The sequence below is a fragment of the Cnephaeus nilssonii genome (genome assembly GCF_951640355.1).
Source record: "Cnephaeus nilssonii genome assembly, chromosome: 23".
Taxonomy (NCBI): Eukaryota; Metazoa; Chordata; class Mammalia; order Chiroptera; family Vespertilionidae; genus Cnephaeus; species Cnephaeus nilssonii.
Genome location: NC_137094.1, coordinates 19,210,673 through 19,231,999, shown reverse-complemented (window position 1 = coordinate 19,231,999; position 21,327 = coordinate 19,210,673). Strand labels below are relative to the sequence as shown.

The following is a 21,327-nucleotide window of genomic DNA, read 5'->3' as shown; positions in this document are numbered from 1 at the left end:
AAAAAAACAGCAAAAACACCTGCATGTGGCCCACGGGCCGTAGTTTGAGGACGCCTGCTCTATCCACTGAGCCAAACCGGCCAGGGCATAAAATTTGTCTTTTTTTAAAAAATCCTTACCTGTGGATATGTTTATTGATGAGAGAGAGAGAAACACTGAACAGTTGCCCCCTGGAACCTAGGCATGTGCCCTGACCGGGAATCGAACCCACAACTCTTCTACTGCTGAACTGGACGATGCTTCAACCTACTGAGCCACCCGGCCGGGGCAAAAATGGACCATTTTCACCATTTTTAAGTGTCCAGTTGGGAGGCATTCAGCAGCCCTGGCCGGTCTGGCTCCGTGGATAGAGTGTCCAGCTGCGGACGGAAGGGTCCCTGGGTTCGATTCCGGTCAAGGGCATGGACCTCGGTTGCAGGCTCCATCCCCCGGCCCGGGCCCTGGTCGGGAGGCAGCCCCCATCGACGTGTCTTTCTCACACGGATGTTTCTGTCTCTCCCCCTCCCTTCCTCTCTCTCTAAAAAAAAAAAAAATCAGTGGAAAAATAGCCTCGGGCGAGGATTAACAGAAAAAGAAAAATAAAGCGTGAAGCACCTTCCCACGGTCGTGCAACCATCACCGACGTCCTCCTCAGGACGCTTGCATCTTCCCAAACAGACACTCCACCCCAATAAAGACCACCAGGGGGTACCCTCCCCACCGCGGGCGCCCCCTCCTGCACCCCGTCCCTCGGGATTGGGCTGTTCCGGGTCGGATACGTGGAACCCCACGTGTCCTTTGGGGCTGGCCCATGCCACAGAGCACGGTGCCTTCCAGGATCCCGCGGGCCCTGGCCGCCCCACGCTCCCTCTCCGTGGCCGAGTGACCTTCTGCTGTACGCACAGAGCTCGCCTCGTCTGCCCACTGACCCCTGCAGGGCCGCCTGGGGGCGCCCACCTTTAGATGACGGTAAACAACGCCGCTGGCAACGTAGGGGTCCCTGTCCCAGTCCCTGTTCCCAATTCGTTTTTTATAAAAATATATTTTTTTAAATGGATTTCAGAGAGGAAGAGAGAGGGAGAGAGAGAAACGTCCATGCTGAGAGAGAATCATGGATCGGCTGCCTCCTGCACGCCCCACACTGGGGGGTGAGCCTGCAACCCGGGCCTGTGCCCTTGACTGGAATCAAACCCGAGACCCTGCAGTCCACAGGCTGACGCTCTATCCACTGAGCCACACTGGCCAGGGCCTTGGTGGGCAAACTCATTAGTCAACAGAGCCAACTATCAACATGACAACGATTGACATTTCTTCTGAGAACCACATTTTTTGAACTTAAACTTCTTCGAACGCCACTTCTTCAAAATAGACTCGCCCAGGCCGTGGTGTTTTGTGGAAGAGCCACACTCCAGGGGCCAAAGAGCCGCCTGTGGCTCGCGAGCCGCCGTTTGCCGACCGAGGAGCCAGGGCCCTGTTTTCAATCCTTCCCCAACCCCTTCTCACCCTTCTCACCTGGCCTTGTCACCCATGGCCCCCCCTCCCCCCCCCCCCCGCCCCGGCCTAGAATGACCCTGCTTTTCCGTCTCCAAGTCCCACCTGGCCTCTTCCAAGCCCAGCCCCCTCCTGGCGGCCCCTTGGGGGCTGCAGGGTGGACGGTTGCAGGGCTGGGCCCCGGGGCCCCGGGAAGAAGCAGGGCCCTTGTCTCTGGGACGCCCCAGGAGGGAGGGCAGGCTCGCCGCCGTGTGTGAGGCAATCGGGGGAACAATGGGGAGCAGCTGTGATTCACCGGCCTCGGACCCGGGCGCACAGAGGGTGCGGGCAGAGCTGCTGGTGTCAGCTCAGCAGCTGGGAGAACGCCCGCGGGGGGGGGGGGGGGTGCCGGGGACAGGAGGCGGCGCCCCAAGAGGGGGGCAGAGTCCAGCCGGGAAGGAGACCCACGCTCCACCCGGAGGCCGGCCCCGCGCCCACGTCTCCTGGGTCCGAGAGCGTGTTCCTGCCGTGGGAACCCGGACGAGGTCACGGCCAACCCGGGCTGCGAGGCGGAGGGAGGTGGCCGCTTAGGAAAACAGATGCGGAACGAAACGCCCGCCGCTGCGTCGAAGGAAAGGTTTAGGACCGACAGCCCGTCAGGCTAAAGATAGAACGGCAGGGAGCCTCCAAACCGCCGGGTCCGAGGCGAGGGACAGACACAGGGGCGGACGGGACCGGAGGGAAGAGGGGTTCGGAGGACAACCAACAGCCCCGGCCGGTGTGGCTCAGCGGATAGAGCGTCGGCCTGCAGGCTGAAGGGTCCCGGGTTTGATTCTGGTCAAGGGCACATGCCTGGGTTGCAGGCTCGATCCCCAGTTGTGGGGCGTGCAGGAGGCAGCCGATCCATGATTCTCTCTCATCATGGATGTTTCTCTCTCTCTCTCCCTCTCCTTGCCTCTCTGAAATCAATAAAAATAAATTAAAAAAAAATAAAACTAAAATGAGCATCAAAGGCCACCAAAGTCACCCAGGAAGACAGGGTGGAGGGCGGGAATCGGGAGCCACAGGGCCAGGGGGCCAGGGGGGCGGCTCCTGTCCCAGCAGGGGCCCGGGGAGTGACATGGCTGTAACACCCCCCCCAGCCCCCCGTCCAGGTCCCCCCACCCCACCCCCAGGGCCTGGCGTGAGCTGAGCACGGACCCACGGTGGGTTTGTCCACCGGCAGCTCCACGTCCCTCCAGTCAGTCCCTCTGGCATCGGCCCCCCTCCTCCGAGGGCACTGCCTGCTGGGGACACGGGGCGGGGGGGGGGGGGCAGCCACGGGCCCTGGAGGAGGGGTCTCGGGGAGCCCTGCACGGGCTGGGCCGCCGGGAATGACAGGGCGTGAGTCGGGGCGGCGTGGGGCGGGCGGGGTGCTGCCTCATCGCTTGGGAAGCCAGTGCAAGCGCCAACAGCTCCCCTGACGCAGGCGGGGGGCGGGGGGGTTATGGGGGGGGGCGGCGCGGCTGCCAGGGCAACGGCAGGCTCCCCAGGCTGGGCCGGCCGCGCCCTCCAGGCCCCGGGGTGGGGGAAGCCCCCGTGAGCGCTGCACGAACCGAGCTCTCTCTCCTCGGGGCCTCAGACCCCACAGCCCCCCGGGGCCCGGCCCCTGGTGGACGGCAGCCTCCTGGGCGAGGCCAGGCCTGGCGGGCAGCGGGGGGGCCCAGCGGAGGCCCCCGGGGGAACAGCAAAGCCACATCTGGCTCTCCTGTACCAGAGGAGGCCCCCACCCACCGCCCGGGCCCGACTCCTCGCCTGCCCTTCCTAACCCCGTGCAACCGCCAGGATGTGCCGACGGCCGCCAGCCGGGAAGAGGACGAGCCCAGCGCCCCCGGACAGGGGTCGGGGGGAGGGGGGGCGAGGCCTGCATCTCCCCACGGGAGGGGAAGGGGGTCCCAGGCAGGCAGCCCAGCCTCAGGGGCAGGTGATGCCAGCAGGGACCAACTCCCTCGTCATCACATACACACACACACACACACACAGACTCACACGCTCTCAGGAGAGTGAAACTGGCAGCTCAGCAGAACGGGGACCTGCCCTCCCCAGGAGGCTCCGAGGCTGAGGGAGGGCGAGCCCGAGCCTGCAGGCCCCCCTCCCCCCCCGCGTGCCCCTCCCCCCTCTGTCCCCCCTCCCCCCACCCCCGTGTCACCCCCCAGCAAAGGCCAGGCCTGCTGCCCCCACGGCACCCGGTCCGGCCCCCGCGTCACCCCAGCGTTTGGGCCGGGAGGGGGCCGTCCTGGCCGAGGCTGCAGCTGAGCTGGACGGGACAGAGGGGCGCAGGGGGCACCCCGTCCCCTGCCCTGTGGGCGTCAGACCTGCCCCTCCCTCCGCCCTGGTCCCAGGGGGTCCCCTGAGGAGGGACAGTCCCAGGCGGGTGGGTGGGGTGGGGTCCTGCCTTAGGGACACCGTGCGGCTCCCTCAAGGCCCGGAGGGGGCCCTGGAGACCCCCGGCCTGGAGGGCAGGCCCCTGGGGGTGGGGACTGTTATGGGGACAGAGGGGAGGGCTCCACAGGGGACTGTCGGGGTGGGCTGCAGGGCAGGGGCTTTGTGGGGTTGGGAGGGGGCAGGTTACCCTCCACGGCGGGGGGGGGGGGCGGCTGGCAGGAGGGCCCAGCGCACCCATCCCCGCTCCTGGGAGGGGCCGCCCGACTGCTGAGTGCGGGCAGCTTCCCGCCAGGCGCTCGGCGGCTGCCAAATGCTGGAGCAGCGCTTGTCCTCGGCCCCTGGGGGCCCCACCCTCCCCCCACCCTCCCCGGCCTGCACCCCAGTCCCAGCACCTCACCCAGGACACCGCGTCCCGGGACACCAGGCTGTCAGCAGCCCGGCCGCGCCCTGCGGTCGGTCCTCCCGCCTGGCCGGCCTGCCGGCGCCCGGGAGGTGGGCACGGGCGGAACAGAGGCCTGTCCGCTGTCCAGCACCCACACCTGGCCCGGTCTGCGCCCCTGGCCCGGTCCGGCCTCGGCGTCTCTCCCACCAGCCCGTCCACTCCTCCCTGACGGCACGCTCTGCAGTCCTGCCCAGGCCCCGAGGGGGTCACATTGGCTGCACCCCCACACACCACTCCTTGACCTCAGGGACCCCAGCTTTGGTCTCAGGAAGGAGAGGGGAAGGCTGCTGGGGGTTGGGGGGGGGGCGGCCTCCACATCAGCAGGGCAGAGGAGGGGGGTCCGAGCTGCTGAGGAGTCAGAGAGCCAAGCGGGAGAGGACCTGTCAGTCAGGGACTGATGGCCCCGCCCCCTGTCCCCACCCAGGACCCCCGGTCCAGACCCCCTCAGGCCCCCAAGGGTCCTGCCTCCGGGCCTCCACCCTGAGGACTCTCTCAGTGACACCCCGAGCTCCAGGCCCCACCTCCGGGAGCCCCCAGGCTGAGGGTCTGGCCAGGCTGGGCCCTGATTGCACGTCTGCCACCTTCCCGGCCACTGCAGAGCCTGCGGCGCCACCTGGTGGTCAGGTCTGGAATGGCAGGCCGGTTGACTGGAGCGGGGGATAGGACGCAGAGGAGGGGGCTGAGGCCTCCCTGTCCGCTGTCGCCCCCCGCCCCCTGGCCCCCTGGCCCCCTGACCCTCTGAGGGCAGGCGTCAGCCCCCCTCCTCACAGGCCTGGGCTCCTGGCTCCCCGCTGCCCACGTCACAGTCTCCCCGGGGACAGAGGACCTCACAGCTGGGGGGTGCCCTCACATGAATGTGGGGAGACCCCGGCCCAGCACGGCCCAAGTGCCCCGGAGACACTGACCCACAGGAGACACGCTTGGGGTGAGGGCCCCCTCCCCCTCTCCCCTGGACTGTGCTGTCCTCGTCGTCGGCCCGATTCTGACCCCCTTCTTTCCACAACCCAGAACCGCCCCCCCCCCCCGCCCCCCGCAGCTGCAGCCGGGTCTCCAGGCTCTGCTCGGGAGCCGCCCCCCAAACACACCTCCAGGCCATCGGGAGTGGTCGCCCAATGTTTTAATGAGGGAAAGCACAGCAGCGAGCAACCCCCCCACGTGTCCTCTGGGCCCCGGTGCCCACCCAGGACCTGGGACCTCCTTCCTGTCCCCTCCCTGGGGTCACAGCGGCCCAGCTCTTCCCGCCCGGGGCCCGGCCTCCCCCCTGCAGGCGGCTCCCGGGGGGGCGGGGTTCAGTGAGAAGGAAGCAGCAGGGGGAAGGGGGAGGTTCGCCTGTGGGTGGGGCCGCAGGCTGGGGTTCCCCCGTTCCTCCTTTCCGTCCCCACGGGCTTTCCTGGGGGGACCTCCCAGAGGCCCCTCGCTGCTGCCGCCCTGGCCTCCGGGGGGCGTCCTCCATCCGGCCCGCGTGGCGATGAGGCGTCCGTCCTCCCAGGCTGGGTGGCCGGGCAGGGCCATCGAGGGCGAGGCGGGCTAGGAGCTGGGATCTGCAAGACACGAACACCAGGGCATCGGGCTGGTCCCGGGGGGCAGCGCCCGCCCCCCCCCCCCCCACACACACACCTGCTGAGTGGGACGGTCCTACAGCAAAGGGGTCAGGCCTGGGCTCTGCCGCGGGGGCCGTGGGTTCGAATCCAGAACCACAAGGTGCTCTCTGAGCTCAGGCCAGCCCTTCCGGGCCCCGGGCAGACCTCAGCACCCAGACAGGAGGCACCTCTGCCAGCAGGGGTTCTGAGGGGCCCCTGAGTGCTTGGCACAGAGGGCGCAGGGCGGGGAGGGGGGTCCCGGGCCAGAGCTCAAGGGCCATTTTTGTACCAAGGACAATTCTGAATAATTAAAAGTGCTTAGGGTTATTTATGTGGCTATTCAAACTATGAGATGTTCAAACTATGAGATTATTGGGGAGAAATTGTGTTTGTGTGTGTGTGTGTGTGTTGTTAATCCTCACCCGAGGATATTTTCCCATTGATTTTTAGAGAGAGTGGAAGAGAGAGGGAGAGACAGAGAGACACATCGATGGGTTGCCTCCTGCACGCGCCCCGACCAGGGCCGGGAACCTGTCACCGAGGTACGTGACGTGCCCTTGACCGGAATCGAACCCGGGACCCTTCAGTCCACGGGCCGACACCCTACCCACTGAGCCACACCGGCCAGGGTGAGCACTGCTTTCTTTTTAGCGAACGCGATTCGCTCCGCTGTGAGGAATTTTACTGACGAGAGAACGCCACGGCTCTGGGCGTGCATGTTTACGGAGGGAACACGCAACTCTAAACCTCTCTCTGTGGACGCCAAGCATCGCCTGTCCACGACGCGGTCCACATCCCACCTTTGCCGACCAGCCAACCGGGGGCCCTGGAGGGCCAGCGAGGGCCAGCGAGGGCCGGGTTCAAGGCAGAGTCCATGGCGGCCACTCGGAGAACCCCGCCTCGTCCCTCCCCTCCCCGGGGACCCCTGCAGGCAGGCGGCCACGCCCCTGGCTCCCTCCCCTCCCCGAGCCCGGCCGTGGCCAGGCCGGCAGGTACCTGTGACGAGGAGGGTGGCCGTGCTGATGGCCTGGCCCAGTGCGTTCTCGGCCACCGCCTTGTACAGGCCGCTGTCCTCGGGGCCGACGCCGGGGATGACCAGGGAGCACACGCCCAGCGTGTCGGTGCTGTACACCCCGCGGCGGCCCTCCAGGCTCTCGCCGTTCCGGAACCAGGTGACGCGGGGCGGCGGGCAGCCCCGCACGGCGCAGCTCATGCAGCACTCGCAGCCCGCGGGCAGCAGGTGCGAGCGCAGGCCCACCAGGAACCAGGGCTTCTGGCCACGGTCCGGCTCCCGGTAGCTCGGCGCCTTCGCCGGGACCTTGTCTGGAAGGGAAGCACCGGGGACAGACAGGAGGCTCAGAGGGAGGCAGGCGGCTGGGGACGGCGTGTCCTTCCTGCCAAGCAGGCCCCAGGCTTGCCTCACTCCTTTTATTTTTATTTTTAATTAAAAAAACAACATTTTAATGGATTTCAGAGAGGAAGGGAGAGGGAGAGGGCGAGAGAAACATCCGTGATGAGAGAGAATCACGGATCGGCTGCCTCCTGCTCGCCCCACACTGGGGATGGAGCCCGCAACCCGGGCCTGTGCCCTGACCGGGAATCGAACCCTGACCTCCTGGGTTATAGGTGGACGCTCCACCCCTGAGCCACGCCGTCCAGGCGAGGGATTTTTTATTTTCTATTTTTAAAATATATTTTATTGATTTTTTTTATAGAGAGGCAGGGAGAAGGATAGAGAGTCAGAAACATCGATGAGAGAGAAACATCGACCAGCTGCCTCCTGCACACCCCCTACTGGGGATGTGCCCGCAACCAAGGCACATGCCCTTGACGGGAATCGAACCCGGGACCCTTCAGTCCGCAGGCCGACGTTCTGTCCGCTGAGCCACACCGGTCAGGGAGGGTTTTTTATTTTTTTACCACGAGCTAACACAGGTCCCTTGTGGACACGTGAGGGCACAGAGCGAGTGAAAAGCCAGCGTCGCCTCCATTTTTGGAGTGGAACCTTCCAGGCGCGTCTGAACGTTAGAAAATGCGCCTGATGTCGTCCTCGCTTCTAACATCGGGGGCCTGTGTCCAAGGTCTCCTCTGATTGGCTGTGTTTTCTGTGTTTTCACTGACCTCATTGCCTGCCCCCCCGAGGGCGCCTGGAGCCCCAGGCACCCACAGCCCCTCCGTCCTCCCCACGGAGGTGGGACCCCCCGAGTCAGGGACTCAGAGGACCCGGTGCAGGGGGGTCGGGCAGGAGAGGGTCCAGCTACCCGCGGAGACGCGCCCCGGCCGCGCGGCCTGGGCACCCCCACCCCCTGCTGCCCCGGGGTGCCCACCTCGCCGCCGCGGGAGGCACCAGGGCTGGCCCGTGTCCGAGGGCTCGCTGGCGCCCAGCTCGGTCTTGGCCACCACGCGGAAGTGGTACTCGTGCCCGGGGACCACGCCCAGGAAGGTGAAGCGGGTGGTGTGCACGCGGTCGGCCACCTCGCGCCAGGGCCCGTGCGCCGCCGAGCGCATCAGCACGGTGTAGTGCAGCGGCACGCCCCGGGCCTCGTCCGGCGAGGGCTCCCACGCGGCCGTCACCGTCCCCGGCACGTTCTCCTGCAGGTGGATGGGGCCCGGCGCCTGCGGCCGCGCTTTTTTCATAAAAAAAAATAATAATAATAAAATAAAAAGAAAGAAACGGCCGTTGGGAAGGTTGGGGTGCGGTCCCTGCACAGACAGGTGGAGATGGGGGGCAGGGGGGGGCGCACAGCTGAGGCCTGGGGCCCGGGCGCCTCACCTGCCACCCTGAGGGTGAAGGTGTGGGTGGCCTCCTGCCCCTGCGGGCCCCTCAGCACCACGCGGTAGAGGCCGCTGTCCGAGAGCCCGGCCGCGGGCACCAGGAGCTGGGTGAGGCCGTCCTCGGTGGAGGTCACGCTCCTCTGGGACAGGGGCAGGCCGTCCTTCAGCCAGGTCACCTCGGGCAGCGGGGCCGCCTGGGGGGAGAGGGGAGCGCGGGGAGGGATGTTCTGGGGTGTCCACGGCCTGTTGGGGGCGGGGCCCGCGGGGACCTGGGGCAGAGAGGGTGCTGGGAGGGGTGAGGGTGGGGCTGGGCCTGCGAAGAGACCCCTTCCTTCCTTTTTTATTTTATATTTTTGTTAATCCTCCCCCAAGGATATTATTCCATGGAATTTTAGAGAGAGTGGAAGAGAGAGAAACACATCGATTGGTTGCCTCCTGCACGCGCCCCCGACCAGGGCCCGGGCCAGGGAGGAGCCTGCCACCGAGGCACATGCCCTTGACCGGAATCGAACCCGGGACCCTTCGGTCCGCAGGCCGACGCTCTATCCACTGAGCCACACTAGCTAAGGCCTCCCTCCCTCCCTCCCCCCTTTCTCTCCCTGTGGCCTGATGCCCAGTGCCAACCCGGGTCAGAAGGGCACCGAGGGCCGAGCCTGGCTCCCTTGGCCGCGGGCAACGGCCCCTCCCCCACGCCGTTGGGCAGACGCGCTCACCTTGAAGCGGACGGGCACGCGGATGGTGTCCCCCACGCGGACCACCAGGGTGTCCTGGGTGCTGGCGTCCACCAGGAACCTGGGAGAGACTGCAACACACAGGGCGGCCGTCACGCCCTCTGCTGTCCATCACGGTCACCACCAGGCGGGCGGGGGAGGGCGGGGCTGAGACCTGAGGGACAGGTGGCCCCCGAGGCGCTGAGGGAGCCGGGAGGGGAGGGCGGGGTTGGGCAGGGACAGAGCGGGACACAGCGTTAGCCAGCTCTTCCGGAGCCTCGCTGGGGCGGCCGGGCGGGCACCTGGTTTAAATCCCGTCTCTGCCACAGCCGGGGGGGTGGGGGGGGGGGGTGAGGCCCGGCCAAGCGCCTCGTGTGAACGTGGGGGATGCCCCTACGAACCTCCTGGGATTTTTTAAAAATATATTTTATTGGTTTTAGAGAGGAAGGAGGAGGGAGAGAGAGAGATAGAAGCATCCGTGATGAGAGAGAATCACGGATCGGCTGCTTCCTGCACGCCCCCTGCTGGGGGATCAAGCCTGCAACCCAGGCGTGTGCCCCTGGCCGGAATCGAACCTGGGACCCTCCAGTCCGCAGGCCGACGCTCTATCCACTGAGCCACACCAGCCAGGGCGGATTATTATTATTATTTTTTAATCCTCACCGAGGATGTTTTTTCTACTGGTTTTTAGAGGGAGGGGAAGGAAGAAGGAGAGACGGAGAGAAACACCGATGTGAGCGAGACACACGGATGGGTTGCCTCCTGACCACGGCCGGGAGCCTGAGACTGAGGTCCATGCCCTTTGACTGGAATCGAACCCGGGACCCTTCAGCCCACGGGCCGACGCTCTACCCACTGAGCCGCACCGGCCAGAGCACCTCGTGGGATTGTTTTACAAGTTGCAACGGGAAACCGTGTCTGAAAGGGCCCGGCCGGCACGTAGTCGGTGCTCCGTGAACGTGACCTGGTTAAACTGGGGGAGGGGTTCCGGGTCCGAGCCCCGGGGGGCCGCTCAGGCCCGCCCCGCCCCCCCCCACCCCAGGAAGGGCGAGGAGGGAGGGGCGCTCACCTTGGGGGGGCATGGCGTGCACCACCACGTCCAGGACGGCCGGCTCGCCGCGGCCCCCCTCGTTCACGGCGACGACCCGCACAAAGTAGGCCGCCCGGGGCCGCAGCCCCTTGGCCGTGTGGGCGGTGCCAGGCACGGTGCCCGCGTGGCACGGGGCCCACTCCAGGCTGTCCGAGGGGCACAGCTCCACCACGTAGCCCTGCGCCTCGTCCGCGTCCTGGGCGTCCGGCGCGGCCCAGTGCAGGCTGATGCTGGTGTGCGACGTGTCTGTGACCTGCAGGTCCCTCACGGGCCCGGGGGGTCCTGGCCGAGCACCGGGGAGCGTGAGGCATGCACCTCCTCCAGGGAGCCGCCCCTGCTCACTCCGCTCACTCAGCAACCTGCCCGCCCCCCCCCCCCGCTCCCCCCACCCCACCATCCCCCCGTGACTCCTGCCACCTGGGACTCCGTGGGTGACGTCTCCATCCCCAAGATCCCAAAGACTAGCATCCTGTATCTCTCTTTTTTTAAAAATATATCTTATTGATTTTGCAGAGAGGAAGGGAGAGGGATAGAGTGTTAGAAACATCGATGAGAGAGAAACATCGATCAGCTGCCTCCTGCACACCCCCCACTGGGGATGTGCCTGCAACCAAGGTACATGCCCTTGACCGGAATCGAACCCTGACCTCCTGGTTCCTAGGTCGACGCTCACCCACGGAGCCACGCCGGCCGGGCCTGGCCATTCCCGACCGACTGTCCCTGACCCACGGCCTCCTGTCCTGTCTCCCGGCTTCAGAGCCGCCCCCAGCTCCCCTCCACCCCCCTCGCCCCGGGTTGCCGCCTCACTTACTCATGGGGTCCCGAGCGAAGACGGGGTCCGAGGGGGGCCCAGGCTGCCCGGGGCCGGAGGGCGCCACGGCCGTGACCCGGAACTCGTACTGGCAGCCGTGCCGCAAGTCCGTCACGGTGCACCTCCGCTCTGTGAGAGACCCGCCCGTCAGCGCCCCGGGGGCGGGACCAGGCGCTGGGACACAGGCGGTGCCTGGGGGTCCCGGAGCCCCACACAGCCCTGTGCCCAGCCGGCCGGGGAGACCCAGACCTCGCCACGGCGCAGCGGGCGCTGCTCACGGGCCAGGCCCCCAATCCTTGCCACTGACTTGCCGGGTGGCCACGGGCAGGTGCCTTAACCCCTCATCTTTTTGTTCGAATGGACTAGGTGTGCCGGGGAATAATGCGGATTTTATTCAACAGATGGAGCCACACATATGTTGACATGTATGCGATGTGACATGTGTGCTGTTTTGTTGTCTTGCTCCTTCAGACGACCCCTTGTTCCGACCGCCGGCACACGCACTGTCTGATCAGCCCTTCAACACGTACGAAGACGTGGACAATGGGGTCTCTGAATGGTCTGCCTCAAAACAAGAAAAGTTCTGTTGGGACGGTACCCACAAATGACCTGAAAGATGGGGGAAATGTGTAGCTAGCGATGGACGTTACTTTGAACAAAGCACGTTCGATGTTTCTCTTGAAATGATCGTGTTTTCTTTGATGACAAAATCCGCATTATTAACCGGTAAAGGGTCAATCCGCATTACTAACCGGTACACCTAGTATTTTTATTGATGTCAGAGAGGAAGGGGGAGGGAGAGAGAGAAACATCCATGATGAGAGAGGATCATGGATCAGCTGCCTCCTGCACGCCCCCTACTGGGGATGGAGCCTGCAACCTGGGCACATGCCCCGACCGGGAATCGAACCCTGACCTCCTGGTTCATAGGTCAATGCTTGACCACTGAGCCACGCCGGCCGGGCTTAACCTCTCCCCTGTGGTTGAGACGTTAAGACCTGGGCAGGGAGTGAGCTACCCAAGGTCAAGGGTGGACGGGGGGTCAGGCTAATGGCCATGTCTCCGGCTTCCACCCCAAGATGCCCGCCAGCCCGGGGTCTCCCCTCCGTGCTGTGGACACTGGCCACACGATTCCTTGTTGGGGTGATGCGGGCGGAGGGAGCCGTCCTGGGTGCTGTGGGGTGTTGAGCAGTATTTCCGCCCGCCTCACCCTGGACGTCCCTCCCCACCTTCTCCCAGCATCCCCAGGGGCAGACGCCCCCGGGGAGACCCACGGCTCGGGGCGCATCTGGCCTGAGTCACCCCCGGACCTCGGAGCCAGGGGGACGCCCGGGGCCGTGGAGGCCGAGGGTGCGGGCCGCTCACCAGGCACCGGCTGCTCGGTCACGGCCACCCACGTGTTGCTTCCTTTCTTGCGCTTGTCGACCAGGTAGCCCAGGATGTGGGCGCTGCCGGGGCCTCGGGGCGCCTTCCAGCTCAGGGTGATGCTCTGGCTGGAGGCGGACAGGATGGCCGGGGCCGAGGGGGGCCCAGGGCACGCTGGGGGCGGAGGAGGGGGGTCAGCCGGAGGCTCAGGACGGGTCGGAGGGGCCGGCGGGGTGTCTCCGGGGCCACATGGTCCCTCCCCGGGGAGCGTTGTTCAGGGACGCGTCCCGGCTGCCCGGGGAGGGACGGGGACAGAAGAGCCCGGGGCCGAGGGGTCCTGCCAGACGGGCGTCTGTGGGGGACGAGGTCACCCGCCCCCCCGGGCTCTCGCATGGGTCCCCTGCGTCCGGAGAGCCCCGGCTGGGAGCAGACCCCACATCTTGTTCCAGATCCTGAGTGACACGGGGAGGACCCACGACCCTGCATGGTCCCTCCGCCCCGGGCACAGAGGGGAGCCCAAGCCCCCCCCCCCTGGCCCCCCACCCGTCCGTCCTCTTACCCTCGGGAGCCACCAGCACCTCCTCCGACTCCAGGGCCTCGCCGGGCCCCTCCGAGGTCACGGCCCGCACGCGGAAGGCGTACTTCTTGCCCTGCTCCACCTGGGCGTCCGTGAAGCTGGTGGCGTCGGCGGGGGGCTCGCCCACCTTCAGCCACGTGCTGCGGCCGGCCTGCCGCCGCTCCACCACGTAGCGCTCCACGGCGCGGCCCCCGTCGTCCCGGGGGGGCCCCCAGCGGAGGCAGACGCCAGCCCCCCGGCAGTCCTGCACCTCCAGGGGGCCCTGGGGCGGCTGGGGCTTGTCTGGGACCCGGGGGAGGGGCAGGGAGAGAAGGGGCGTCAGAGGAACTGGGGGGGCCTGGTGTACCCCCACCCCGGTCAGCAAATAAGCCTGCCGTGGGGGGACCCCCAGAGAAGCCTAGGTGGGATCTAGATGTGTCCTTGGTCTCTAACCCAACACAGACACATGCATACACACATATACACATGCACACACTCACACGTGTGCACACACCATATGCATATGCGTGCATACACACACATATGCACACACTCACATGTGTGCACATGCCATATGCAGACACGCATATATGCACACACTCACACATGGGCACACACCACGTGCATGCACACACACATATGCACACACATGTGCACACACAACATGAATGCACACACATATGCACACACTCACACATATGAACATGCCCAGGGAGGTATAATGAAGAGCACCAGCCCCGAGCCCAGCTGCCCGGCTCAGCCCTCCAGCTGCACCAGCCGGCCCCCCTCAGGACCGGGGCTCCCTCCCCCCAGGCTGTGGAGGGGAGAGGGGATGGTGGGGGGCAGCTGCTTTGATCTTAAACAGCCGGTGGGCTGGAGGGTCAGCGCCGGGGCCCAGGCCGTGGGGGAGGCGGGGCGGGTACCTATGACGTGCAGGGTGAGCCCGGCCCGCACGGAGCCGCCCTGGCTGCGCAGCGTCACGCTGTACTGGCCGCCGTCCCTCCTGCTGGCGCTGGGGAGGCACAGCCGCGCGAAGCCGTCGCCCAGGGCCACCTGCGCCCCTCGGCCCCCCGTGCCGTCCACCGCGGCCCCGTCCTTCGTCCAGGCCGCCTGCACCGGGAGGCGGCTCTCGAAGGCGACCTTCACGCTCAGCGGCTTCCCCGCCTTGACCACCAGCGGCTCCTTCAGTCTCGCCATCATGTCCGGGGCGATGACCGGGGGGTCTAGGGGCGACACAGGGCAAGGGGGGCAGGGAGGACGGGGCCCCAGGCGCCGGGGGAGGGCACAGAAGGGCTCAGAGACGGAAGTTGGGGCTAAGAGTGAGGAACCTGAGGACTAATGGGGGGGGGGGGCGCTTTGTCTGCAACAGAAGGGTCCCGGGTTCGATTCCGGTCAAGGGCACACGCCCAGGGTGTGGGCTCGACCCTCAGTAGGGGGCGTGCAGGAGGCAGCCGATCCATGACTCTCTCTCATCATGGCTGTTTCTCTCTCTCCCTTTCCTCTCCTTTCTCTGAAATCAATTAAAAAAATATATTAATATGTAAATAAATCCTATATAATAAAGAGGTAATATGCAAATTTAGACCCTCACGCCCTCGCACAAGATGGCCGCCCCCATGTGGTCAAAGATGGCTGCCACAAGATGGCCTGCAGGGGAGGGTAGTTGTAGGCAATCGGGCCAGCAGGGGAGCAGTTAGGCGTCGATCAGGCTGGTAGGGGAGTGGTTAGGGGGTGATCAGGCTGGCAGGCAGGCGAGCGGTTGGGAGCCAGCAGTCCCGGATTGTGAGAGGGAAGTCGGACATCCCCCGAGGGGTCCCAGATTGGAGAGGGTGCAGGCTGGGTTGAGGGACACCCCCCCCCCCCGAGTGCATGAATTTTGTGCACCGGGCTTCTAGTAAAATAATAAAACCGTCTTCTCAGACGGAGGGTGGGCGGGACACCGGCTGCAGACCAGCCTCCCATTCGGGGGCTTGTATAGCGCCCGGCACTGACTGCCAGGCGGGCGAGGGCGGGCCGGGCCTCACCTCGGACGGTCAGGGTGGCCTCGCTCTTCTGGTCGCCGGCCACGAAGCTGTACCTCCCGGCGTGGGCGCCCTGCGCGTGGGCAATGAGCAGCCTGCGCACCAGGCCCTCCTGCTCCAAGACCAGTCCGTCCTGGGCGCTGAGCTGCAAACAGGCCGGCAGCTGAGCCAATCAGCTCCCGCCCAGGCTCCTCCAGCCCCGCCCCCCCGGGGGGCCGTCACCAATGCGCTCGCAGGAGCCACCGTGACGGGCAGGTGAGCATCGAACATGGGCGCGGGCCAGCCACGTGCTCACGCCCTGTGAGCCGCCACCGCCCTGAAGGGTCCCTACGGCCTCACACAGTAGGTCCATTATCCGCCCACGTGAGAGATGAAGCCAGGCCCCCGACGCCAGGCCCGAGCTCTGAAACAGGGGGGGCACGCCCCCTCCCCAGAGGTCTGAGGCCGTCCCGGGGCCAAGGGGTCTTGCCTCGTTAGGCGGACAAAGCGACTTTTGTACGTGGCCTTAAAGGACACGTCGAGCCCTGGCCGGTGTGGCTCAGTGGATAGAGCGCCGGCCTGCGGACAGAAGGGTCCCGGGTTCGATTCCGGTCCAGGGCACGTGCCCGGGTTGCAGGCTCGATCCCCAGTAGGGGGCGTGCAGGAGGCAGCCCATCCGTGATGCTCTCTCCTCGTGGATGTTTCTCTCTCTCTCCCTCTCCCTTCCTTTCTGAAATCAATTAAAAAAAATTTTTTTTTTTTAAAAAAAGACACATCAAGTTCCACAGGTGTTGTTGGGACAGAAACAGCAGCTGAGAGCAGGGCGCGTGGGAGGGGGGGGGGGGCGGCAGGGACCGGGGCGCACAGTGGGTCTAAAATCCTGCGTGCTGTGAGCACACTGGGTGGTGGACTAAGTGCCCAGGTGCGTTCAGAAGACGAAGAAGGACGCGTGGACCCGGGCCTGCTCTCTGCTCTCCCTCTGGCCCTGCCCCAGACGAGTGGTGGAGATCGGGGGGGGGTGGGGGGGGGGGGGGGAAGGGGGAGACACAGTACCTGAACTCCATCCTTAAACCAGGCACCTGGTCCCAGGTCCCGGCTGAGGGTACAGGACAGGGTGACCGCCTCCCCGAGCCGTGCTTCCGTGTCAGCCAGGCCCCGGGAGAAATGGCCCTGGGGGGCTGGAGGGACAGAGACAGAGGCTGGGATGGTCACCCCGGGACCCCCCAAGGCCCAGCCTCCTAGGCTCTGGCCCCCCAGGTCCCGCCAACCGCCCTCTGCCCAACCCCTCGCTCTTCTCAGCGGGGCCTGGGCTAGCGCAGGGCACCTGGGGTGCACGGTGGATGGAGGGCCCCCGAGTCACAGAGACGGGCGACCCCCAGCCCGGGGGACCCACAGCGTGAGTCGGACCGGACCGCCCTGGGCTTTGGACATCGTGTGTCTGGACAGATGCTTGGGGCGGGGGGTGGGGGGGTACCCCGAGGCCCCTTGGCCCGGATCCCACCTGCACCAGGCTGCCTCCTGGTCGGGAGGAGGTGCCCCCAGATAGGGGCGGGGGGCACTGGCCGGGACGTGCCTGACGCTGGAGGAGGACCTGGGAGGAGCGGGCCCCGGAGGGCAGGGTCCCCGCGGAGCCAGCCTGGCTGCACACCTACCTCGGGCCTCTTCTTCGCAGAAGCAGCCGGTGCCGAGCTTGTGTCTGCCTCGGGGGCTGCGGGGGGCGTCCTGCCCTCGGCCCCCGGCGCCCGGCCTGCCTTCCGCGCCGGCTCTCCTGCTGCCCGCGGGGCTCCCGTCCTCACGCGGTGCCTCCCCGCCGCTCCCCGCGTCGTCCTCCGCTCCGGGCCGCGGCCCCCGGCCTCCGGCCTCCTCCAGCGCCCGTCTCTCCCCGCCTCCGGCCGTGGCCCCCGACCGCGTGCGGGACCGGCTCCCACGCGGGGCCCCGTCCTCCGTCGGGGCCTGGTCGTCCTCAGCCCCCCGGGTCCCCCTTCCTCCTCTCTGTCCTCTGCCGGGCGGGGACCCCGAGCCCCCGGCGTCCGTGGATCTGTCTCCGGAGTCTTTGCTGCCAGCGGGACCTTCCAGGCCGTCCCGGGCTCCGTCCACGTCCCGGGGGCCAGCGGGCCGGCGGCGGCTTCCTGCCCCTGACCCTCTGCTCTCCCGCGCCCCCGGGCGCTGCCTCCCACCTGCCTCTCCCGGGCCTGCAGCCCCTGCCCGGTCCCGGGAGCCCTCTGGCCCTTCCTGGGTCCCCCCGAAAGCAGCACCGTCCACGCCAGAGCCGGGGGGCTGGCTCCCAGCTCCTGCACGGCCCCCATCAGGACCCTGGTCTCCCCGGCCCGGGGCCCGGGCTCGGCTAACCGCCGGCCCATCGGCAGATGCCAAGGCGGATTTGCCCCTCTGCCCGGGCCCCCGGCCTCCGTCCCGGGCCTCGCCTGTGCCTGTCCCCGAGGCGGCCGCCGCCCCCCCCACCTCCCAGCTGGGAGTCCCCCGTGCCCCGAGGCCCTGGTCCTCCCTGGGCATCGGCTCCGCCCCTGTCTGCTGTCCCTGCCCCTGCCCCTGCTTTCCGGGAGCCGTCTCCCCCTCTGGATCCCGGAGCCCCTGCCCCTGCCCAGGCCGCACCCTCCATGGCCCCCCGACCATCAAGGCAGCCAGGAGCCCCCACAGCCCCTGCCTGATCTGCAGACCCGCCCTTCCCGCGGGGGGCCCCTCTGTCCCCGGGAGACCCTGGGGCCCCCGAGGAGGCAGAGCCCCCGGCGCCCGCCGCTCCGGGCAACCCCGAGCCCACCCCAGGGCCGGCCCCGTTCACCAGCCCCGGTGCCCTGCCCCCCTCGGAGCCGGGGCCCCCGTAAGGCCCCTCTGAGGCCACCCCGGACCCCGCCCCGGACCCCGCCCCGTGCCCCCCAGCTTCTCGGCCTTTGGGTCCCCCCTCCTGTCCCGCTGAGGCCAGAGCGCCTGCTACCCCCCGGCGCCCGGGGCCGCCTCCAGAGCCCCACTCACCCTCCGGCCCAGTCTCCCCAGACCCTCCCGGGCCTCCCCTGTGACCTGCCTCAAGCCCTGACCCCCCTCCTCTGGACCCCCCGAAACCATCCTTAGGACCTGCCTGGGCCCCTGACCCCACTCCCCCAGGAGCCCCCAAACCATCCCTATAACCTGCCTCACTCCCTGACCCCTTCCCTGCAGCACCCCCAGTCCCATCCTTATAACCTGCCTGGGCCCCTGACCCCATCCCCCCAACACCCCCAGTCCCATCCTTATAACCTTCCTGGGCCCCTGACCCCATCCCCCCAACACCCCCAATCCCATCCCTATAACCTGCCTGGGCCCCTGACCCCATTTCCCCAGGAGCCCCCAAACCATCCCTATAACCTGCCTCACTCCCTGACCCCTTCCCTGCAGCACCCCCAATCCCATCCCTATAACCTGCCTGGGCCCCTGACCCCATCCCCCCAACACCCCCAGTCCCATCCTTATAACCTTCCTGGGCCCCTGACCCCATCCCCCCAACACCCCCAATCCCATCCCTATAACCTGCCTGGGCCCCTGACCCCATTTCCCCAGGAGCCCCCAAACCATCCCTATAACCTGCCTCACTCCCTGACCCCTTCCCTGCAGCACCCCCAGTCCCATCTTTATAACCTGCCTGGGCCCCTGACCCCATCCCCCCAACACCCCCAGTCCCATCCTTATAACCTGCCTGGGCCCCTGACCCCATCCCCCCAACACCCCCAATCCCACCCCTGTGACCAGCCTGAGCCCCCGACCCCATCCCCTCAGGAGCCCCCAAACCGTTCCTATAACCTGCCTCATACCCTGAGCCGGCGCTGTGCCTGGACCCTCCCTCACCACCCCTGTGGCCGGCCTCACTCCCTGACCCCACGCCTCCAAGCCCCCCTGAACCGTCACTGAAGCCCGCCTCCCCGCCTGGCCCCATCCCCCCACGCCCAGGCCCCCCTGACCCCCCAATGTGCTGAGGCCCCGGGACCCCGGATCCACCGCTGTGACCCCCGTCAGAACCCACCCCGCTGCCGGGAGCCTGGGCCTTGGGGCCCCGGGTCCCCTCCCCACCGCCCCCTCCGCCCCCCGCCCTCAGAGAGCCTGGCTCCGTGGCGCCCGGACCACCAGACCCACCTGCCCAGTCTCCTTCTCCGGGGGCCCCCTTTGCCCCGGAGGCTCGAAAGCCCCCACCCTCTCGGGCCGAACCCCCTGGCTCTGCTCCCACATGCCCCTCCCCTCCGGCCCCCACGGTGGCTGAGGTCCCGAGGCCAACGCTGGGACGTCGCCTGCCCCCAGGGCCGGCCTCCCCCGGGCCTCCGGGTGTGGGGCCCCAGGCTTTGGGCTGCACCCCGGTTTCCTCTCCTCCTACACCCCCAGCAGGTGTCCCGGGCCCCCTCCCTGCAGGACCGTGTCCGTCTTGGTCTCCAGGCCTCATTGCCCCAGGTCCCCGCGAGCCGCCCCTGTGAACGCCCCCCTCCTCAGCCTCTGCCCCCCCGGGCGCCCCGACACCCCAGGCAGAGCCCACCTCTCCCAGCGCCCCCGAGCCATCGCGGGAGCCAGCCCCACTTCCAGGGCCTGTTCCCCTTAAATACCCCGAGCCGTCACCGTACCGGGACCCCACTAAGCCAGCCTCGGCACCCCTGTCACCTCCGGGCCCCCCTTCTCCGGAGTTCTGAGCCCCATTCCAGAAATACGGTCCCGACCCCGTGGCCCCTGGCCCCTGAGCACCCCGGCCTGGAGCCCCAATAAGCCCGTGGCTGCTGGCATCGCCCCCCGGGCCAGACCCCATCAGCCCGGGCGCCTGGGTACCGTCCACACCCCCTCTCCCTCCTCCAGGCCCAGGGTGGGTCCCGGCCTGGCTAAGGCCGGACCCCATGTCGCCCCAAGGCCCTGAGCTCCCAGCCCCCATCCTGCCGGCCCCCCCGGCCCCCCTCGGACCTGCTGCCTCTCCTTGGGAACTCGGGAGGGTTCTGCCATCCCCGGCCTCGCCCCAGGCCCCCCCTGTCCCCTGGCCCTCTCCTCCCCAGCCCCCGGGTCCTCCTGGGCCTCCCTCCTGCCTCGAACCCTCAGGACTCCCATGCCCCCAGAGGGGGTCTTGGCCCCCAGGTCCCGAGGGGCCCTGGGAGTCCTGGCCGGCGGGCGTCTGTCCGGGAGACGGCCCTGGTCCCCCGAGGCCCCTGGCGTCCCCGAGGTCCTCATCACCCCGTCCCCCCGAGCCCCAGGACCCAGGGCCTCTGCCTGGCTCGGAGCCGGGGCCCCTTCCTTCGGGGAACCCCAGGGCCCCAGGACCTCCGGCCACACTGCCCTCCCCAGACCCCCCCAGGCCGGCCCCGCCGCCCCAGACGCCCCAGGCCTCTCCGCTCCCCCTTTCCCGGCTCAGAGCATCCTTCCCCCCGACCCCACCCGGGCTCTCCTCCTGCAGTAACCTCTCCATCCCTTCCCCTCCCGCCCCAGGCCCCCCAGGGCCGGACCACGACCCCTGCAGGGCCGCCGTGCCTGTCCCGGGTCCCAGCTGAGCACCCCCGAGCTGCCCCTGGCTGTGCCTGCCCAGCTGTCCCCTGCTGCCCCCACTGCCCTCCTGTCCTTCCCCACGGCCCCCCAGTCCCCCAGCCCCCCAGCCCCCCACCGGCCCGCCGTCTCGGCCACCATCCAGCCAGTGACCGCCCGCGAGGCCCAGCCCTGACCCCGCGCCTTCTCCCTGCGACTGGGCCCCCCCCGGGAGGCTCGTGTCCCCGCCGCCCCCCTCTCTGTGGCGCTGGCTGTCCCCGGAAACAGTGGCCCCGAATCTGTCCGCTTCCGGAAAGCCCTTCCCCGCCTGCCCGGGGCCCCAGGCGGCCCCGGCGGCCCCCTCGCCCCCCACCGAGGAGTAGCTGTGCCCACCAAGGCCACCTCCGTCCAGGCCAGCTGGGAACTGGCGGCCGGGATCCAGCCCGGCCCCCCCGGGGGCGCCCCCCTGCGCTCTGGGAGCCCCCCGCTCGCCGCTGGCCCCGCTGGACTCTTGGGCGTCGGAGGCCGGGGCTCCTTGCCCCTGAACCTGGTGGTCAGCACCGGTGGTCAGCAGGCCTTGGTCCTGCCCAGCTGTGGACGCCACCACGAGAGACAGAGAGGAGGCCGTTAGCGGGGGCCGACGGTCCGCGGCC

General features: G+C 67.8%; 1 protein-coding gene across 1 annotated transcript in view; it reads right to left on the bottom strand.

The window, feature by feature from the left end:
• Nucleotides 1-5,425: 5,425 nt before the first annotated feature.
• The window catches only part of IGFN1 (immunoglobulin like and fibronectin type III domain containing 1), a 28,696-nt gene continuing 12,794 nt past the window's right edge, over nucleotides 5,426-21,327 (bottom strand). The window contains exons 12-25 of the mRNA XM_079763776.1: nucleotides 20,814-21,265; nucleotides 16,855-17,434; nucleotides 16,256-16,380; nucleotides 15,227-15,368; nucleotides 14,126-14,425; nucleotides 13,206-13,505; nucleotides 12,647-12,820; nucleotides 11,282-11,410; nucleotides 10,450-10,752; nucleotides 9,384-9,472; nucleotides 8,669-8,864; nucleotides 8,223-8,522; nucleotides 6,892-7,218; nucleotides 5,426-5,856 (exon numbers count right to left, since the gene is read on the bottom strand). Of these exons, the coding sequence (XP_079619902.1) occupies nucleotides 5,843-5,856; nucleotides 6,892-7,218; nucleotides 8,223-8,522; nucleotides 8,669-8,864; nucleotides 9,384-9,472; nucleotides 10,450-10,752; nucleotides 11,282-11,410; nucleotides 12,647-12,820; nucleotides 13,206-13,505; nucleotides 14,126-14,425; nucleotides 15,227-15,368; nucleotides 16,256-16,380; nucleotides 16,855-17,434; nucleotides 20,814-21,265 (3,431 nt within the window). The 3' untranslated portion in view covers nucleotides 5,426-5,842. The remainder of the gene's footprint in view (nucleotides 5,857-6,891; nucleotides 7,219-8,222; nucleotides 8,523-8,668; nucleotides 8,865-9,383; nucleotides 9,473-10,449; nucleotides 10,753-11,281; nucleotides 11,411-12,646; nucleotides 12,821-13,205; nucleotides 13,506-14,125; nucleotides 14,426-15,226; nucleotides 15,369-16,255; nucleotides 16,381-16,854; nucleotides 17,435-20,813; nucleotides 21,266-21,327) is intronic.